The following is a 21,177-nucleotide window of genomic DNA, read 5'->3' as shown; positions in this document are numbered from 1 at the left end:
TACCAATGATGTCCATGTAGGTAGGTGCCCAGAAAGTGACCCTGGGACGATGATGGGCTCCCAAGATTTTGTTAGCTACCAGTTGAGTGAAGTTCATCTCACGTCCTTTACCATTGGGCACAATAAGATCCGTAAAAGCAGAGTCTCTGAGGCTGCCTGCTTCAGCCACACAGTAATACTTTCCTTCATGCCTGGGCAAGATGTAGTTGATAACCAAACGAGATACTACCTTCCCAAGTCCAGGGCTGTGATTGATGACATTGGAGCTCTCGAAACTTTCGTTCTATAAAAAAATTAGTTAATATCTATATTCTGGATTGAAGAGTATACTGTCCCACCTCAGTGATTCTAAGATGGTCTTTGTACCATTGGATTGTTGGTGGTGGAGATCCCATGGCTTCACAATAGAGTTCCATGTGCATTCCAACATTTTTCTTAATGTATGGTGTGGGTGGCTGACTGATTCTGACAAAACCTCTGCTCTTGAATGGTTCTCCTCCTAGTTCAAGGGAAATCCACAGTGTTATAGTAACGACCAACAGAACCATGATTATAATGAGGCGAGAGAAATCCTCCATAACTAAAGGCATTATCTCAGATAGTAACTAAGGGTACACGATTAATCTGACTATGGGAAAGTCGTTTAGTGAATTTGAAATAATCAAACAAATCTTTTATCTTATCTGGTTTTTTTTCATTTTACACATATGCTGGCAGATATTTACTTGACTCATTAGCGTATATAGAGAGATTCTGTGAGAATATTTAATTAAAGTTAATTAAATGACTTTTATATGGTAAAATGAAAATCATTGAAAAAAGAGTGAATTACCTAATTGCTTTCTTTTGTTTTGTGGGTTCGAAAGAAAAGGGAAGGTTTGTTTTCTTTATTTTCATATGGTTATTGGTATTAGTATTACCCTTAGGAATTCTTCACTTTACAATATATACTTAAAAATGTATTTGGTTTTTATGCTAACAATTATATTATTTGCTCTCTGATACCGTCACTTTTATTTTCACTGAAAGAGTAAGTAGCGAGGAGAGGAAAAAATCAACTTTGCAAGACCAGTGACCAATTAAATATAAATAAATATAACACTTTTAGATCTGAATATGGTCTAGGTCAAGATACCTGGACATTATATAAATATTTAATATAAATATTTTTTTCACATAAAGCAATTTACAAGTTCGAGTAATGATTTCGCCGCCTATGATTTAGTGATTTAAACTATTATCGGTTTATTTTTAGTTCGGTGACATTTTTTCCCCACAGGCATATCGAATATATCAGTATAATGATTAATTATATCTAGTTTTTTTTGTTTAGATGATTAGTAATAATTTATTACGAATTAATTCTTGACAGTTTTTCAATTAAATAGGTGTTTTTTTAAGAAAAATATTTGGCTTAATACGGTGCATTTATTTCAAATTGTCAAAAATATTCCCATTAGAACTTAATAGCGCGCCTTTAAATCCTTGAAAACAAACAATAGCCGACTTTTGCAAATCCATGATATGTACTCTAACAAATGAAATCAATTGTTCTTTTATTTACAACAGGAGATTACCCTTACCTTCTACACCGATATTGATATCGTTTCCTATATCCGCTCGCCTAACCAGGATGCGAGACGAGGCGAATTGGATGCATAGGAAGCTGAATAATACTGATAATGTAACCTGAAAATAAAAGGGTCATTGTAATTTCTCGTTTAAAAAGATTTCGTTTGAGAGAGAGTGTGTGTCCGATAATCGCCGTTTTTTTTAACCCAATGAAAAATGAGGCGTAATTGTTGACCCGATGGTTCGCATGTGTGTATGTACTACGTCGTTCTACTACGGAGTTTGTTGATAAGATAAATTGGCCGCTTGGATTTTTATGAATGAACGTCCAGCGTATATATTTTTTGCGCGTTACTCATGCCTATTAATTATATATTTTTTATTAATAACATTCTACATTTGATATCCTTAGTACAATCTTAATTCACAAATTAATTTATTACTACTGTTCTGTTGTACTTGCATTATTCAGTATGTAACAGGTCAATTGAAAAGTCCCCGGCCTACCATAGTAAAACACATTTTTTTGACAAAATTAGTTTTTTTATTCAACATAATTCCCTTCAAGGGTGATACACTGATTATAGCGACCATCCAACCTTTCGATACCATTTTTATAGTACGATTTGTCCTTTGCTTCAAAATAGGCCTCAGTTTAGGCGATCACCTCTTCATTCGATCAAAATTTCTTCCCAGCGAGTATTCTTTTGAGATCTGAGAACAGGAAAGAGCCGCTGGGGGCCAAATCTGGAGAATACGGTGGATGAGGAAACAATTAGAAGTTCAATTCATAGATTTTTGCCATCGTTTTCACTGACTTGTGACACGGTGCATTGTCTTGCTGAAGCAGCACTTTCTTTTTCTTCAAATGCGGCCGTTATTCGGCGATTTCGTTCTTCAAACGGTCCAATAACATTATGTAATAGTCGCTGTTGATAGTCCTTCCTTTTTCAAGGTAGTTAATGAAAATTATTCCATGCGCATCCCAAAATACAAACGTCATAAGCTTGCCAGCCGACTCGTGTGCATGGTGGAGCCATGTTTCGTCCATTGTCACAGATCGACGCAAAAACTTGCGTTTACGTATTACGCTTGATCATCCTCAAACACTGCTCCGAATCATCAACTCGTCGTTGTTTTTGGTTAAAAGTGCTCGCGCGGCACCCACTTTACATTTATTTGATTTTTTAGCTTTCTCATACCCAAATATTCGTGAATGATATGATGTACACGTTCCCTTGATATCTTTAGAATGTCTGCTATTTCATTCATTTTCAATTTACGGTCATTCAAATTTTGTGGATTTTTTAAATGTTTCGCCGGTAACGACCTCTTTTGGGCGTCCACTGAATTCATCGTCTTCAGTGCTCATTTTACCATGTCGAAACTCAAGAGTTAAGATTTCCTGCGTGTTGTCCAGTAGCTGTGTTGCTTCCACGTTGCTGTGGTTTAGTAACGTTATTTCATGTTTTAAGACGAAATCTTGGATCACTTCGTAAATCTATTTGATTTTGAGGTTATCCTGCAGCTCTTCGTTAGAGTCCTGGGGAACTCCAACCTAATTAGATTTAAAAGTTGAGAATGTCCCTTCATGCAAGACTAAACATGTTTTTTTGGAAAATATATGACTCCAGCAGTTAACAATGTTCAGCAGTAGCAATTTGCTCATCTTGTTGATTAGTCCCAAATGCCATGCCCGGTCAAAAGCTTGTGAGACGTCCAGGAATATTGCAGAGTTCATTTCTTCGAATGCCTTTTCAAGAACCACTGTTACTATGTGTACTTGGTCGATTGTCGAGTGGCGATTTGGAAATCCGAACTTTTCGAAATACGTTTTAATAGCAGTTTTTTAAATAAGTTTTATATTATTAATAATAGTATTAATAATAATATAATAGAGTATTATTAATAATATGAATATTAGATATGGCAACATTATTTTACTGCTCGGTACACATAGTAGAATTAGGTTAGTTAGCGAGAGAGATAAATAATAGAGTAATTGATGTGTGTGTGATCTGTTGTTCTCTTTTTTAACCTAAAACAATATTTGTCAATCACAAGATGCTCCCACTGTTATTTTGCTAAAAAGTGTCGCTTTTCACATGACAGGATCACCGCCTACTGTTCTCATTAGACATACTGTGTACATTTAAAATTTTCATTAATATTTGTTGGGTATGACGCGTGATAACTTAAAAAAGTCTGGGAAACGGTCAGAATCTGAGAAACTAAAATAATTGATATTGACATAAGGACTAATAACAATTGGCAAGAAATAAATGTGGGCATATGGACTTTTCCTCCTTTTTGCAGCTCATTTAGTGAAAAATAGACACTCTTTCGAGAGCTATAGATTAATTATAATGATGATATTAGATTACAGTCCTAATACCGTCCAGATCTTTCTCTATGCAATTAAATATTTTTGTCTTTGTATCGTTTTCGTGGTAAATAGGTGGTGAAGAACCTACGTTGTTATTGTCACGGAATGTCGTTGCTTGTACAGCATCGATCAATGGTAAGATGTTTTAAATAATCCTATAAACGGTGGATTTCCGTGCCAGGGTCAGAGTTTAAGGCGGTCTCATTAAAATGTCAATTGATGCACGCCAGATGCTTCGGATCATGGGAAAAATCGCGGAAATTACCACTCTCCTCAATGAGATCAATTAAATAATTGGGACACGTGTCAGCATGGCCTAGTGCGCACCATCACCGAGTTAATTAAAAACCAATCAGACAGTTACATGAAAATTAACGCCTTGCTTTTTTTAACTTTATCTGTTTATTGACGGTTCTACGCGATATCGCTAACGAGATGGTTCAACATGCTAATGATCAAACACTCGACGATCTTCAAATAGCTAATGTAAGAACAAACATAAGGCATTCAGGGGCCAGCAACTGGACACGGGGGTCATGCTAAATTAAATTGTCGCTAATTTCAAGGCTAAATAAGGTATTCTAAAGTGTTAACACCTGCACTATTAGAATTCCGACGTATATTTTATCATATTTATAGAGAATGGGTCGTTTTAGTTGTTACAAACATTTACTATAAAATGATGGAATCCTATGTTTATACCCTTTTTATAATACTACATACTGTCAATGGATCGATCCATTTTTTTATTTTCTGATATGCTAAATTCATGCTCTTAAACGTCAGGTCTGATGAATTTGGACTTTTTTTAGTAGGAAATGACAAACAGGGTTACGTCATTATTAGATACTTCCAAAGGTTATTGTTGTAGTTGCATATATCTTCAAATTAACGAAAGCACCTACTTGATACCTTAGACATGGTAAAATGAGCACTGAAGACGATGAATTCAGTGGACGCCCAAAAGAGGTTGTTACCGGCGAAACATTTAAAAAATCCACAAAATTTGAATGACCGTAAATTGAAAATGAATGAAATAGCAGACATTCTAAAGATATCAAGGGAACGTGTACATCATATCATATTAGCATGAAGGTGTACGGGATAAATAGAGGAAATTATGAATTATTGATAGTAAATTTGTAAACATTTTAAAGCATTGATAATTAAGTGTAGTAATTTAAACCTATCTATAACTTAATGGAAATTAGATTTTATATTATTATATATTAGATTTAATTACATGATAGTTATTTACTAAAATATACTTATCTGTATATTAATACAGACATTTATTATTTTAATTAATATTTTGTATCAAATACATTTTTCTGATATTATATTGGAAAGAAGTTTAATACTGTGAAAACAAGTTTTAGTAACATATCATTTTTTAATTCGTCACTTATTGGAAATTGGAATTTCGATCACAGGGCGGTCACTAGTTGGAATTAATCGAAATAATTGACACGTTAATTACCGCCTTACATTTCCAACGTAAATAATTTTAAATAGCCAAAGGATGATGTAGCGGATTTCAGAGATATTATGGCGTGGTGATTGCCGATCGCGCCTTATCGTCGAAGTTGATAAAGCGCGAGCTGGTAGACGCGCCACGCTGATGATTATGTTAACTGCACCGGCCATCTCGACATTCGTTCTCGCCCGGCGATGTTAATGCACAAAATCAATAAACCTCATCGAATGCATTTATAACTGGCACCGCCACGGTACGTCTAGCGCTGTTACCCACGGCAACAACAGTCCGGTGCATCTTAAATCGCCCGGTCAGCTGCCGTACCGTCGTCTTTATTTTTTCCATTTTTTTTTGGGTTTATATCAATTCGGGCTCGCCAAATAGCAATTTTGCCGTGTTAATTCCGTTCGTGGTTTTTTTCTGGTTGCTTATAATTACGGTCGGGTGCGCATCGGCGTTTCGTCTTTTTTTTCGTGGGGTATCGCGTCGTCATGCCCGCTCATCAGACTCCTTCGCCATTTTATCATTAGTCGAGGGTTAATACGGTCTTGATGACGTCCGCGTAACGATTTAATGATGATCGTCTCGTTTCCTGTGCCTTTTGCACCAACGCTTTTCATAATTACCCCCTTGAGCTGGCGGTTCGTGATGGTAATGACCAAAAGTATTATCATCAGGCTCCTCCGCCATTTTCACTCATTCGTCTTTTTAACAGTTATTATTCATTATTCGATGATAGTTCGCTATGCGATTGTTAGTTAGGTGTCTTTTAGCTCATTATCGATTGTTATTATATTATTACTATTGATTATTTTTATCATAATAAGTTTGTTAATTTGATAGTTATTATCTCCACCATTTTCTCATTAGTCGTGGGTTAATACGTTGTATTGATCTTTTAGACTAATTTTTTAACATTATAATATACTTTCAAACCTTACAGTCAAGTATAAATTGTTGAAGGTGAGCGAAACCTTCATCATGCTCCTCCACCATTTTCGTTCATTTTTTAAAATTAACTCGTTACACGCCACTGATAGTCGAATGCATACGATTGCCTTACATTGTATGAAATTGCCCCGGTATAATTATTTCAGTTCGTCCGATTTAGGAAAACCCACGCTATATATTAATGGGATGGCGTGTCGGGATGTTAAGCTGTTATACTGGCTCGATATCATCGTGGATTATCGTTGGCCGATGATTGAGACTTGTGCCGCTTGCATATTAGTGCAAAATGTATTTTTAACCATCATAGCCGAAACAAAAATTGACCTTTCGCACAGATCCCACTATCAAAGATTTGTTACACTTACTGCCGCATATTTACATAACAGTGAAACTGATTAATGTTCGAATCCAAGTGCAGATCGGAAATTAAGAAAATATCAATAAAATATCAGTTAAAAATATCTCATTATAATGCAGATAAGCAGTAAAAAGGATCATGATCATGAACTGTTAGTGGCGGTGAATCAGAGCCTCATAAGTAATTTTTAAAAAGAATAATTTACACCAAATATCTAAGAAAATAATAACATTAAAAACATAAACCTGATCTTTAAAATCATAAGAATCATATAAATTAGCGAATGGTGAAAAATCAGAAATAATTTATTTTATAAAATATCAAAATAAATAATTTATTAATTATCTTAATGATTATTATGAAAAATGTTTGCAAAGTAATGTTAGATTGAGAACTTCACAAAGTATTATAATGATCATCACGAATATCGGTGATGATTAATGCGTACATGTTAGTAATTTGTATTCAGATTCTTTCAAGTTTCAGAATCAGTTAATTTCATAGAGTACTCAGTCAAGCAGCACTGATAATTATTTAAAATAAAAGCGAAGAACATCGACATCAGAGCATCATAATCATTTTTAAAAAAATTTTGGAAACAAAAACCTGATGAAACCATATTTGCAAAATAATTGTTGGTTGATAACTTATATACTATGATATTATGTACATGGTAGTAATTCGTATTCAGATGTTTTTAGATTCAGAATGGCTTCAGAGTATATTCTGTATTTGGAACATATTTTTTAATATCTATATATCTAAATATTATAAATAATTATCTATTAATATTAAATAAAATATATTTTTTTTGCAGGTGAATCAACAGTGGACTCAGGATTTCACATGTGAGTGATACCAACATTATTTTACTATATCATCGTTTTTATCATAACAAATTCGATCGTGTAAAAGCGCTAATAGTTCGGATTAGTTTGCGTACATCGTTCACACGGACTCTGAACTCAACGAGATATATCTGGCTGGATTGGGATTTTTTTCCGAAGCGAAAATCTCTTTCGTTCGACGATAATGATAACTATGAGGTGATGTATGAGCGAGATATAATTAAAATTAAAAATATGCAATCAAGGCGATGGTGCCGAGGGTTATCGCTCGGTGGAGGTTAATATTCTGGGTTCGAACATCGTAAGAAAGAGTCCTAATATGACGCACGAGAGATGATAAGGCCGCGGATTCGTTGCTTGCTGTTATACTGCTCTACAACGATGGCGATCGTCATCTGAAAAGATTCTGTTAATTGGTTTAGAATGATTCTGTATTGAACAAAATCAGATAGTACGATCAAAGATTCACGTCATTGACATCAAGTGTTGAAATGGTGTCATTTTGTCTTGATATTTATGTTCAGTATCATAGAGTATTGACATCATAACAACTTTTACGAATGATACCAAAATTAATTGAGTTACTACTACAAAAAAATGTTGAAGGAAACTAACAGACTTCTAATATCTTGCAACTTACCACCAGCGCTTTAATTTCTTTAATGTAACAGGTCAATTGAAAAGTTCCCGATCTGACACACAGATGGCGCTACTAGAATTAAATCCAGATGTTTTTAGTTAGCCCTAACCATCAAAAGATGCGTGTATAAAAGGAGTTTGTGAATTATAGCATTTTGAGTGAAGCAACTTTTGTTATTGTGAAAAAAATGGATAAAAAGGAATTTCGCGTGTTGATGAAATATTGCTTTTTGAAAGGAAAAAATACAGTTGAAGCAAAAACTTGGCTTTATGCCGAGTTTTCGGACACTGTTCCTGGAAAATCAACGATCAAGGATTGGTATGCTAAGTTTAGACGTGGTGAAATGAGCACCGAAGACGGCGAACGCAGTGGACACCCAAATAGGTTGTTACCGACGAAAACATTCACAAAATGATTTTGAATGACTGTAAATTTAAATTGAATGAAATACCAGACACTCTAAAGCTATCAACTGAAGGTGTACATCATATCATTCACGAATATTCGGGTATGAGAAAGCTCTGTGCAAAGGGGGTGCCGCGTGAGCTCACTTTTGACCAAAAACAACGGCAAGTTGATGATTCGGAGCAGTGTTTGGGGATGATCAAGTGTAATAAACCCGGGTTTTTACATTGATATGTGACAATGGATGAAACATGGCTCCATTATTTTACTCGGGAGCCCAATCGACAGTCATCCTAGTGGACTGCACACGATGAATCCGCTCCAAAGCGTGGGAAAACGCAACAGTTGGCTGGCAAGGTTATGGCTTCTGTATTTTGAGATGTGCATGGAATAATTTTCATTGACTACCTTGAAAAAGGAAGGACCATCAACAGCGACTATTATCTAGTATTATTGGACCGTTCGAAGGACGAAATCGCCGAAAAACGGTCGCATTTGAAGAAGAAGAAAGTGCTGCTTCACCAAGACAATTAACCGTGTCACAAGTCAGTGAAAACGATGGCGAAAATCCATGAATTGGGCTTCGAATTGCTTCCTCATCCACCGTATTCTCCAGGTCTGGCCCCCAGCGACTATTTCCTGTTCTCAGATCTCAAAAGAATGCTCGCTGGGAAGAAATTTTCGTCGAATGAAGAAGTGATCGCCGAAACTGAGGCCTATTTTAAAGCAAAAGATAAATCGTATGGTATCGAAAAGTTGGAGGCTATCATCAGTGTATCATCCTTAAAGAGAATTATATTGAATAAAAAAAAGTAATATTGCCAACAAATATGTTTTCCTATGGTTGGCCGGGGACTTTTCGGTTAACCTGTTAATACCAGTTAGAATCTCAACTTAAATTTGTTATAAGCTTTTTAATATCAGTCCAAAGTTCAGCTAATTCACTTATTACATATAGCGCTTAAAGGCTGTTAAAAATATTTTCATGTTATTTCCTAGTTTCCTATATTTTGATATAGGAAACTTTGATCTTGAGTTCTTCAATCTGTAATATATGTGTAGCATTCCTCTAAATATTTTTAAAATTTAATAAAGGTTGTATAGTCTATATCCAATTCAATATCTGTGTTAAGAATACTATATGGTTATTGAAAGTTAAATCCATCCCCATATTATTTATATTATCTTTATTTCTCTATTCCTGTTATTTGATGATACATTTATTTGGGTTTCGAGGTAACCAAGTGTTATAAAATCCGTATCCAATTCAATATCTGTGTAAAGACTACCACATGATTATTGAAAATATTCTTGAAGGTGAATCCATTTTTGACGTCAGAAACTCTGTTTCATTATAAATCTTGACCTGGTTTTAAGTATCTTCCTAGATACTGTGGTACACTTGAGGCATCAGCTTATTATCTACGCCAAAGTGATTATTATTTAAACTAATATTTTTATTTCCACTTGCTGGTGATGTAGAAGTGTTAGGTGGAGCAGTATAGCTGTACTAGTGGTTTCTAAAGATTATGCTAATAACACTGTTAATCATGTAGCGGGATTATTATTTTTTCGTTCATAATCGGAAGGTTATGATTACAAAATGCAGCTGCCAATTTTAAAACGAAAGCGATAAGGGACCAAGTCATATAGTTCTCGTAGTGGTCTCGATGGAAAAAAAGAATGGTAACCTTGAACTTATCTCGGTGCAAACTCCGATAAGACGATGCTGTTCAGGTATTATACGGTGTTTTTTTTATGGTGAGTACGGACGTAAACGAAGCGAACGTTCGGGGTAATTATTGTTCATTGACAGCTGTCATTTTTATCATTTTTTTGGGCTACCATAGATTTTTAAAGTTTGGCTGTTATTTATTTGAAGAAGTTCATAGTATACAACATTAACCATTAGGATTCTAGCATATACAGATTATATTCTTAGAGCCATGAATATCTTCAACCATAAATCGTTCTTTCCATTGATGTGTCATTAGGAAAAAACAAATATTTTTTCCTTCTTTTAAATTTCTTTGTCTCTAGGCCATGCCGAGTACATTTTACCATTCGAAATGTATTGTATGGTTGAGTAGTAGATGGTTCGTGTTGCTTGTACCATGGATCTTGATCCAATTGGGGATAGTCTTCGGACTCTTTCAGTTTTGTCAGATATTTATTGTCGGATAAATGCTTCTAAAACGTCTAAGTCATTCAGTGTGAGTTCACGAACATCAGTTGACAACTTTTATTCAGTATTTCTTCTTATACTACCAAAATATTATCAAAAAAAAAACAAAAAACAAACTTCATCGACACTCGTTAAAACTTCAAATCAGATATATTCGTTGAGGTGATGACGAACTGGCTTATTAGCATTTTTTTTGATAATGTAAAGATCAAAACTTACATAACGATGTAACAGGTCAATTAAAAAGTTCCCATCCTGACACATAGGTGGCGCTACTGGAATTAAATCCATATGTCGGATCATTCGTTTGTGAATCATAGCATTTTGAGTGAAGCAATAAAAAGAAATTTCGCGTTTTAACAAATTATTGTTTTGGAGGGAAAAATACAGTTGAAGCAAAAGCTTGGTTTGATTCGCGTCCGTATTTTGGAATGCGCATGGAATAATTTTCATTGATTACCTTGAAAAAGGAAGGACCATCAACAGCGACTATTACCTAGCGTTATTGGACCGTTAGAAGGACGAAATCGTCGGAATACGGCCGCAATTAAAGAAAAAGAAAGTGCTGCTTCACCAAGACAATGCACCGTGTCACAAGTCAATGAAAACGATGGCAAAAATCCATGAATTGGGCTTCGAATTGCTTCGTCATCCACCGTATTCTCCAGATCTGGCCCCCAGCGACTATTTCCTGTTCTCAGAACGCAAAAGAATGGGAAGAAATGTTCATCGAACGAAGAGGCGATCGACGAAACTGAGGCCTATTTTGAAGCAATAAGGACAATTGAAAGGACAAATCGTGCTACAAAAATGGCATCGAAAAGTTGGCCGGGGACTTTTCATTTGACTTGTTATAAGATCGAAGTAGGATTGATAGTCATCACTCCGTTGACTTATCCATTATCAAGAGTTGATTATATTCATCGGCATTCAGTGGAAGCTTTGATGTTCGTACAACCTAGGACTCATAATATAAATAATCAAAAACGTTAAATAGTACTAATTAACATTTAAAATCATTCATATAAGTTGAGGCCTCGCTGTAGTGATAAAGCACAACAATCCGAAGAATTCTCGAATGTCAAAACCATTGATAAAACGCAGCTCCACATAATTTATCGGGTACTATACGTCGGATGGTACTTTTCCGTGGGAATATTGTTCCGATTTTCAATCGGAAACTTCCATACGCACGCCGGTTTTGGTCTCAGCCATCGAGGAGGTTTCTTAATCGTCGTCTATATTCCTATCAGACACATTAACATTCTAATTATACGTTTGAGTCATCGTTCCCAGTTCTCGAACGTTTATTTCTTGAATTATAGCCAAGGTAATTATGTAAATGAAAGCCCATTCATTACGCTTCGTTAAAATACTCACGTGGCTCACGCGTAGGTACCATCCGAAGAGTGATGCGACTTTTTCTCCGAAAATTTCCCGCGGACTTGTGAAATTAATCGATAGGTTAATTGGCCAGGTATCAGCCTGATTATTCCAGAACATCTGTAGTCTTGGTATTAACGTTCTTTTGATCAACTTTTTTGATACAAACTTAAATAGTTGTATAAAAGATATTAAAGCCTTCATTGATTCTTTCATTATTAAGACTTACTGGAGACAGTTTTTTTTACCAGATTATGATTGATATTAACTTGTACATTAATTATTCCGTTATTGAAATGTTTAACATTTCATTTGTTCGTGTACTGTTCACTGGAATATTCTAAAACATTAAAAGAAGTATTTGGACTTATCTTTTTGCAAGTTTAATTGAAACACATATGTGTCATATCCCATTAGCCTTCGTGATAAGTGCATATATAAGTTGGATGATAAAAAAACATTAATGAAGCATAATAATGTTTCTGTTTGATAAACAACACCAATGTTTTAACGTGATTCCCAGTAGGCTTCATTCAGTAATATCTCATCCTTTACTCTCGTATTAAAATGAGATGAATGCAGTTGCGATTTAAGTGTAAATAAAGTAGCAGGAAATGCGATTAGGTAAATTATATTTCATATAAAAATAGATGAATGAAATCGGTCAGATGAATGTTGAAAATGCGAGTGTAAATCATAATAATATAACATGATGACGATGATTCGTCAAGCTCTAATTTTTTTTGCTAATGCAAATATCTAAATTTGCATAACGATGTACAAGATTAAAGTGGCATCGTTAGTAATTACTCCATTAATTATTTAAACTCATGATTAATATCATCCTCTTGATTCTATTTATATTATAACATAATTTTATCCGATCAAAAGATGAATCAGATATATAAGACAAGCAATGCAACGAAGAAGGTTATAAAAATTTAAAATGTCTGTACAGTAATGAGAGCTGGTGTTTAGAAAGTGGTTCCCAGTAAAATATCCTTTGGACTCTAGATAAAATCGTGATGAATGCAGTATCATTTAAATATTAACGAACTATTCGGAAATACAAAAATGCCGAATTTTTAGAAAGAGTTCATAAAGTTATGATAAGTACGAATCAGTTTGGGTAAAAAATCACTTTAGTACGTTGATATAAAAACTTAATGAATATAATTTAGGTCTTACAATATCATTTTTATATAAAATATAGAGAAAAAATGTAGCAATAAATGCGATTAAATGAATTTTGTGTGATATAACAAAAAACGAACCAGATTTCTTTAAATAATTAATTTCAAATTAAGATAACAATGTGTTTGAAATCACTAATTAATATATTATTAAAGTAATTTATGTCAATGTGGATGTCTTAAGAGTTGATGCAATTTTACAGTTCCCATGGTTATATGCGAAATGGACATTGAGCTCGATAAAGAGTTTTTGTAAATTGATGTCCGTGAAGTATAAAAATGTATGTATCTCTACAGTATGGCTGTATCTCTTTCAGAGTTCTATTTACGTTAAATAATAAGCAATTGAAAGTGAACACGGGATTTTAATAAAGAATATCACCAATTAATTTCTTAATGTAAAGGTTGGGTATAAAATAATGTAGGTCAGTGTGGATGTCTTAAAATCTGATGCAATTCTGCAGTTTTCATCGTTATATAAAAGAATGTATATCCCCATAATTATAAAAAAGATCTCGAAGGAGATGGTGATGTTATATCTGTCTCAGTTTTTATTTGTAAGTTAAAAAATCTGTTTAACTCATAATTTAAGTCAAGATAACTATAGTTTTCATGGTTATATAAAAAATTGGTATTGAGGACGACGAAGAGATGCTACGAATTGATATAAGCTAAGAAAAAAGAAATTCTGAAGAAGATGATGAGTCTGTATCTCATTACTAATTAAATTATTGCTGATTTCTTAACTTAAGAGAAAGAGTTTAGGTCATGACTGAACTGATCAGAAAAAAATAGACGAACTAAAATCCGAATTTCGCTTAAATAATATAAATTACGATAACAATGAGTTTGACTAAAAAATATCACTAATTAATTTCTTAATTTAAAAGTTGGGTATAAAATAATCTAGGTCAGTGTGGATGTCTTAAAAGCTGATGCGATTCTGCAGTTTTCATCGTTATATAAAAGAATGTATATCCCCATAATTATAAAAAAGATCTCGAAGGAGATGGTGATGTTATATCTGTTTCAGTTTTTATTTGTAAGTTAAAAAAATCTGTTTCAGTCATAATTTAAGTCAAGATAACAATGTTGTTGATACAATTCTATAGTTTTCACGGTTATATAAAAAATTGGTATTAAGGACGACGAAGAGATGCTACGAATTGATGTAAGCTAAGAAAAAGAGAAATTTTGAAGATGATAAGTCTGTATCTCATTATTAATTAAATTGTTGCTAACTTCTTAACTTAAAAGAGTTTAGGTCATGACTGAACTGATCAGAAAAAAATAGACGAACTAAAATCCGAATTTTGCTTAAATAATATAAATTAAGATAACAATGAGTTTGACTAAAAAATATCACTAATTAATTTCTTAATTTAGAAGTTGGGTATAAAATAATGTAGGTCAGTGTGGATGTCTTAAAAGCTGATGCAATTCTGCAGTTTTCATCGTAATATAAAAGAATGTATATCCCCATAATTATAAAAAAGATCTTGAAGGAGATGGTGATGTTATATCTGTTTCAGTTTTTATTTGTAAGTTAAAAAAATCTGTTTCAGTTATAATTTAAGTCAAGATAACAATGTTGTTGATACAATTCTATAGTTTTCACGGTTATATAAAAAATTGGTATTGAGGACAACGAAGAGATGCTACGAATTGATGTAAGCTAAGAAAAAGAGAAATGTTGAAGATGATGAGTCTGTATCTCATTACTAATTCAATTGTTGCTAACTTCTTAACTTAAAAGAGTTTAGGTCATGACTGAACTGATCAGAAAAAAATAGACGAACTAAAATCCGAATTTCGCTTAAATAATATAAATTAAGATAACAATGAGTTTGACTAAAAAATATCACTAATTAATTTCTTGACTTAAGAGTTTGGTAAAGATAATTTAGGCCTGTACGGATGTCTTGAAAGTTGATGCAATTTTATAGTTTTCAGCGTTACATAAAAAACGAATAGTGAGCGTAAAAAAGAGATGCGGAGTATCGTGGTTAGTGAATAATAACAAAGAAAAAATTGAAGAACACGGGATGGATGAATTTTTGTTCATAGTTTTTTTATGTTCAAAAGAATGAGTTTAGGTCACCATGGAGTTGATAAATCTTTGTTAAACTTTGAAAAAAGCATCTAGTATTAAACGTGATGAGGGTGTTTCAAGCGAACGCGTTTTAAATGGTTCCATCCGCTGTTAGGCTTCCAGAAAATCACTTGCGTCGATAGAGTACTACTAGGGACTTACCATGCTCCTGAGGGGTGGCGTATCAATGGGGGGGCGGCGGTACAAACCGAGCTGTCACGTCACGATCCACTCGTAAATATTGTTCGTGAGCGGATGGTTTAAAGTCGATTTTCGAAGATTGATCGCTATACAACGCACGAAATAAAAAATCATTTAGTCGATAGTGGGTTCGGTGATGACTGATAAGCCGGTGCTGGGTCTGGCTGCGAACGACGACGGGCTCTTGCTGCTGCGGTACGACTAAACACGGGGCTACGTCGGTTCCGTTTAAGAATGAACCGTCAGGTGTTGCGTCAGCAACGTGGCCTACGTCTCGGTTGCGCTCGGAAGGATATTATTTTCTAGGCTGATCTACGGAGTGTTATCAGTTGGCCGCCGCGCTCTTTGGCGGGCGCGAAGAGATCGGAACGCGAGGGTGATCCTCGATGATCGCTGCGCGGTTACGTAACGATATGGGTTGTGGAGATTGATAAAACCTGACGGTTGATGAAGACCATCTTGTCCTGATGTTTTTGTTCAATTGACGAATTATCGTGGATTCCGACAGTATTTATAAATTACTATGTAGCTGTATCGGGCATGCGTTGCAATACAACATAAAAAAGAGTATTTACAAAGTTGTCCATATGAGGAATATGGATTATCCAATTTCATGATTACACCGGTCAAGAGTTTCAATAAAAATATATTACTAATGAATTTCTCGATTTAAAAGTTTGGTAAAAATAATCTATATTGATGTTGATAAAAAAAAAATTTGAAGAAGATGGTGAGGTTGTATGATTGACTTGCTCAATAAAAAATAGGCGAACAAAATGGGTTGTGGAGATTGGTAAAACCTGACGGATGATGAAGACCATCTTGTCCTGATGTTTTTGTTCAATTGACGAATTATCGTGGATTCCGACAGTATTTATAAATTACTATGTAGCTGTATCGGGCATGCGTTGCAATGCAACATAAAAAAGAGTATTTACAAAGTTGTTCATATGAGGAATATGGATTATCCAATTTCATGATTACACCGGTCAAGAGTTTCAATAAAAATATATTACTAATGAATTTCTCGATTTAAAAGTTTGGTAAAAATAATCTATATTGATGTTGATAAAAAAAAAATTTGAAGAAGATGGTGAGGTTGTATGATTGACTTGCTCAATAAAAAATAGGCGAACAAAATGGGTTGTGGAGATTGGTAAAACCTGACGGATGATGAAGACCATCTTGTCATGATGTTTTTGTTCAATTGACGAATTATCGTGGATTCCGACAGTATTTATAAATTACTATGTAGCTGTATCGGGCATGCGTTGCAATGCAACATAAAAAAGAGTATTTACAAAGTTGTTCATATGAGGAATATGGATTATCCAATTTCATGATTACACCGGTCAAGAGTTTCAATAAAAATATATTACTAATGAATTTCTCGATTTAAAAGTTTGGTAAAAATAATCTATATTGATGTTGATAAAAAAAAAATTTGAAGAAGATGGTGAGGTTGTATGATTGACTTGCTCAATAAAAAATAGGCGAACAAAATGGGTTGTAGAGATTGATAAAACAAGACAGATAATGGGGACCATCTTGTCCTGATATTTTTGTTCAACAAACTGATAAATGAGAAAAAATGATCGTGGAATCGAACAGTATTTATAAATTACTACTAATACTACAAAATATCCACTGAATCTTTCGCAAAATTAACAAGAACGAAAAATAAATATATCTGATGTATTGTGATTCACAAAACTTTTCAAAAGAATGTATAGCACTATAAAAATCACCATCGGATCATTCAACGTGTTACATTAGCAGATTAAAACGGAAATGTAGTTGCTAATTTCAACATTTCAAATATAACACCAGACGGCGGGATAAAAACCTAAGTAAGTAAATATCGTCAGTGAAATGTTGCTTGCGCGAAAGGTGTGAAAGGAAGTTCTGCATTTCTGCATCGAATAGTAACGGACGTTGAAAAGTAGAACTCATGGTTGTTGTTTTGAGAAGTCGGCCAATCGACAGCAAAGCCCAATCGCTTTGGTCGCAAGATCATGCTCCGGGTCTGAAGGACCATATTGGTGTCGTAGAGTATGAGATGTTGGAACCCGGAGAAACATTTAACACTGATCGTTGTCGATAAGTGATCGGTTTAATCGCAACCGCCGTACTCTCCAGACGTGATTTCATCCGATTACCACCTTTAAGCATCAGTGGACGCGCTTGCAGAACAGACATTTGTTTTCAGATTTTGAAGACGTTAAAAATGTTCAAACTGTTCTTTTGGAAAGGAATGCTTGAGAACAAATGGTCAATACTTAGTGTATAAATGTTAATTTTTAACTGGGATGAAGAAGTTTTGGATGGGTTCCGTGCGATTATTGTAACGAATGTACGATTTCTATGGACATCTATCAAATTAGTACATATTGGTTTATTGTGTGATCTCATTGAGATCAGCCAAGATTTCTTCATTTGAGAGGAGTTTTAAACTACGTCAAAAGTTCTCGAGTGTTCTGAATCAATCATAAATAAATCGCGTAAAATAGGCCTCAGTTTCGGCGATCACCTCTTCATTTGACGGAAATTTCTTCCCAGCGAGCATACTTTTGAGATCTGAAATCTGCACAGGAAATAGTCGCATGAGCAAGCAATTCGAAGCCCAATTCATGGATTTTTGCCATCGTTTTCACTGACTTGTTCTTTTTCTTCAAATGCGGCCATCATTTTGGCCGCATTTGAGGATCTATTTGTGGATTTTTTAAATGTTTTCGTCGGTAATAACCTCTTTTGTGTGTCCACTGCGTTCGTCGCCTTCGGTGCTCATTTCACCAGGTCTAAACTTAGCATACCAATCCTTGATGGTTGATTTTCCTGGAGCAGTGTCCGGAAACTCGGCATCAAGCCAAGTTTTTGCTTCAACTTTATTTTTTCCCTTCAAAAAGCAATATTTTATCAACACGCGAAATTCCTTTTTATACATTTTTTTCACAATAACAAAAGTTGCTTCACTCAAAATGCTATAATTCATTTATACACGCATCTTTTGAGGGTTAGAGCTAACTAAAAAACTTATGGATTTAATTCTAGTAGGGCCATCTATTTGTCAGGCTAGGGACTTTTCAATTGACCTGTTATACAGCTTTCGGTTGCTCAGCTCCAAAATTATACAAACTTATATCACATAACTAAATGGTTCCAAGAAATATTTATCATTGTGTGGTATTCAAGTTTTAAGTAAATATTAAAAAAGCTTCGTACTATCAGTGTGTAGAACCGTACTTGAAATGAGTCATAAAAAATTGGGATTTTTCGCTAATGATAACGATTCTTTTTCGTTTTGACTTGAGATACGATACAGGCCGCGCACGACATGATGGGAGTACGGTTGCCAAACGCCGTGTTTCACGACTAGCGGTTAGGCATCGAAGTGTTCGACATTCTTTTCGAATTTCCCTGAACAGTAGTTCGAAAACAAAACGTTTTTTATACCTTCCAGGAAAGCGTCGACATTATTTGCGATCCAACAAAACAATATTTGGGAAATTCCCCGCATTTATCATAGACACGTGTGTCGCGTCGTTTTTTTTTTTTGATCGCTGTCATATTATGTTCCAGTCATTTGTTGGTTTGGAGTGTTCCGGTGTTTTCTCAAGCGAGTTATATCGTTTGGTATACGTTAATTCATGTCATCTGGTGAAAATACGTCCTTCTCAAAATAGAACTAAACGTTTCTCCAACGTTACTCTCGTCATCAAGCTCTATTTATATTATTTATATTTTTTATTAATTTTGGATAATTAAAAGGTGTTTTTTTTATTATAAACTGAAATAATCTGGACGTGCAGTGTCTGGTCAATACGTCGGTTTGTTTAACTCTTCCAACACTTAACCTTCTAAATAATTTTTAAAGGAAATATTAAACAACATGTGTCTGCTGGTGTCCAGTTAGTCTCCATCGTCTATCACTATACAGGGTTGATATAACATTTTAAACAAGTGTAATTATATTGTAGTTGTAATTTATGGTGAAATATGTTTTATATGTCTATTTATTATCTATATCTAGATATTATCTTGATATGTTTTCAAAATGTCATTAGTCTGCTAGAAAAAAAAAGTTCCTAAAAGTGAATGTATCGACGAATGTATATAATTAAATTAACTAATTTTAAAGAAACGCTATGATACCTTAGTCAACTGTTGACAAAGGTCCTATACATTCTTGAAAAGTGATTCTTCGTACAATTCTGATCTAGTGTGTACTGGATTTATTTATCTTTGGTTTTTCCATGTCAATAGTGAATTTTATGTGTGTGTAATCCTGTGGATTTATATTTAAAATAAATCATCCATTCTGTGGTGATGTATTAAGACCGGTAATTGGTTATTATCGTCATAATCTGCTTATAAGACTGTCAAATTCGATAACCAGACCGAATTGTTATTAGCGTAAAATGAATAAGTTGAAAATGTCATCGAAAATTATTTATTCTTATTCTATATCACTTTTCTGCAACTTATTGTAGATACAATGAGGTGGTATATTGTGATAGTTCGAGATAAAAAAAAATGGGTTAATAGAGGTTAATTATCGACACCGCCACTAAGAATGAACATTCACATGCTCTACATTACCTCTGAGGTCTGCCAATGTCGATGAAAACTTTAAATGAAGAACTCTTTAAGTTACCTCTGAAGTTAAGTTATCTATCAGTTAAGTGGTGTTACAACCGCACTGTTGCATTTCCGATAATCACACTTATATTCCTACACTATATTCAGATCACTTCTTGTTCAGATTAATTATTGTGTTAAAGTATTAAAGTATTTCAGCAAAGAAATAGAACAAATTATGACAGTGACATGATGACAAAAACTGCTAGTACAAGAAGAGTTTCTTAACAATGAATTTTTTCATTTGAATGCTGAAGACCGTTGGATGAAGGAAGTTGTGCTCTGATCAGCGCGCTACCGCGTCAAGAATCCCAATTGTCCCACTCACTGTCATTATTGAGTTCGTTTTGTGTCTGTTTGAAAGCAACTCAACTGTTGAGTTTTTCGTTGATGAATAAAACACGTAAACAAGTAAAAGACCCAACTGAGTGTTGCAGAATGTTGAAAATAAATACAAACATCAACAAATCATGTGAGCAGCTTCGTCTTTGCTTAAAAAAAAGAAATATGAGAGATTTTTATAAAAAATGTTGTTTCTAATAAAAAAATAATATTTTTCCTAGAGATCATTAAATATTTAGATTCACAAAATGATGGCTGTAACTGTATTCGATATTCTTCTAAACTAAATTTCCAGCTGAACATTGATTTTCTAGGAATGTGACCATTAGTGTAAAATAATTTCCGTGTACATATATTAATATTACAGCGGAAACCCTCAAAGTAGTTTTGTCATAAATGGAATACGAGTTGCATAATGTGTATTATAAGGAAACCATTATTACAAAATCTGGGCCGACATAAACAAACATGTAGAGGAACTAAAACTCATCTAATGGCATGGACAG

The 21,177-nt window shown here is 34.1% G+C and overlaps 2 protein-coding genes across 2 annotated transcripts in view; one reads left to right on the top strand and one right to left on the bottom strand.

Annotated features, from left to right (window-relative positions):
* The window catches only part of LOC143193813 (uncharacterized), a 108,906-nt gene that overhangs the window by 19,091 nt on the left and 68,638 nt on the right, over positions 1–21,177 (top strand). Inside the window, exon 21 of the mRNA XM_076400216.1 lies at positions 7,562–7,592. The gene's annotated coding sequence lies outside the window, so the exon portion shown is untranslated. The remainder of the gene's footprint in view (positions 1–7,561; positions 7,593–21,177) is intronic.
* ImpL2 (Ecdysone-inducible gene L2) overlaps positions 1–21,177 on the bottom strand; it is a 69,855-nt gene that overhangs the window by 572 nt on the left and 48,106 nt on the right. The window contains exons 3-5 of the mRNA XM_076399126.1: positions 1,584–1,689; positions 339–499; positions 4–283 (exon numbers count right to left, since the gene is read on the bottom strand). Of these exons, the coding sequence (XP_076255241.1) occupies positions 4–283; positions 339–499; positions 1,584–1,689 (547 nt within the window). The remainder of the gene's footprint in view (positions 1–3; positions 284–338; positions 500–1,583; positions 1,690–21,177) is intronic.

The sequence above is a fragment of the Rhynchophorus ferrugineus genome, unplaced genomic scaffold, assembly GCF_030347505.1.
Source record: "Rhynchophorus ferrugineus isolate W39M unplaced genomic scaffold, kcgeb_rfMv2 rfM3, whole genome shotgun sequence".
In the NCBI taxonomy this organism is placed as follows: Eukaryota; Metazoa; Arthropoda; class Insecta; order Coleoptera; family Curculionidae; genus Rhynchophorus; species Rhynchophorus ferrugineus.
Note: the sequence above shows the minus strand (reverse complement) of the source record. Positions and strands in the feature narration are given on the sequence as shown.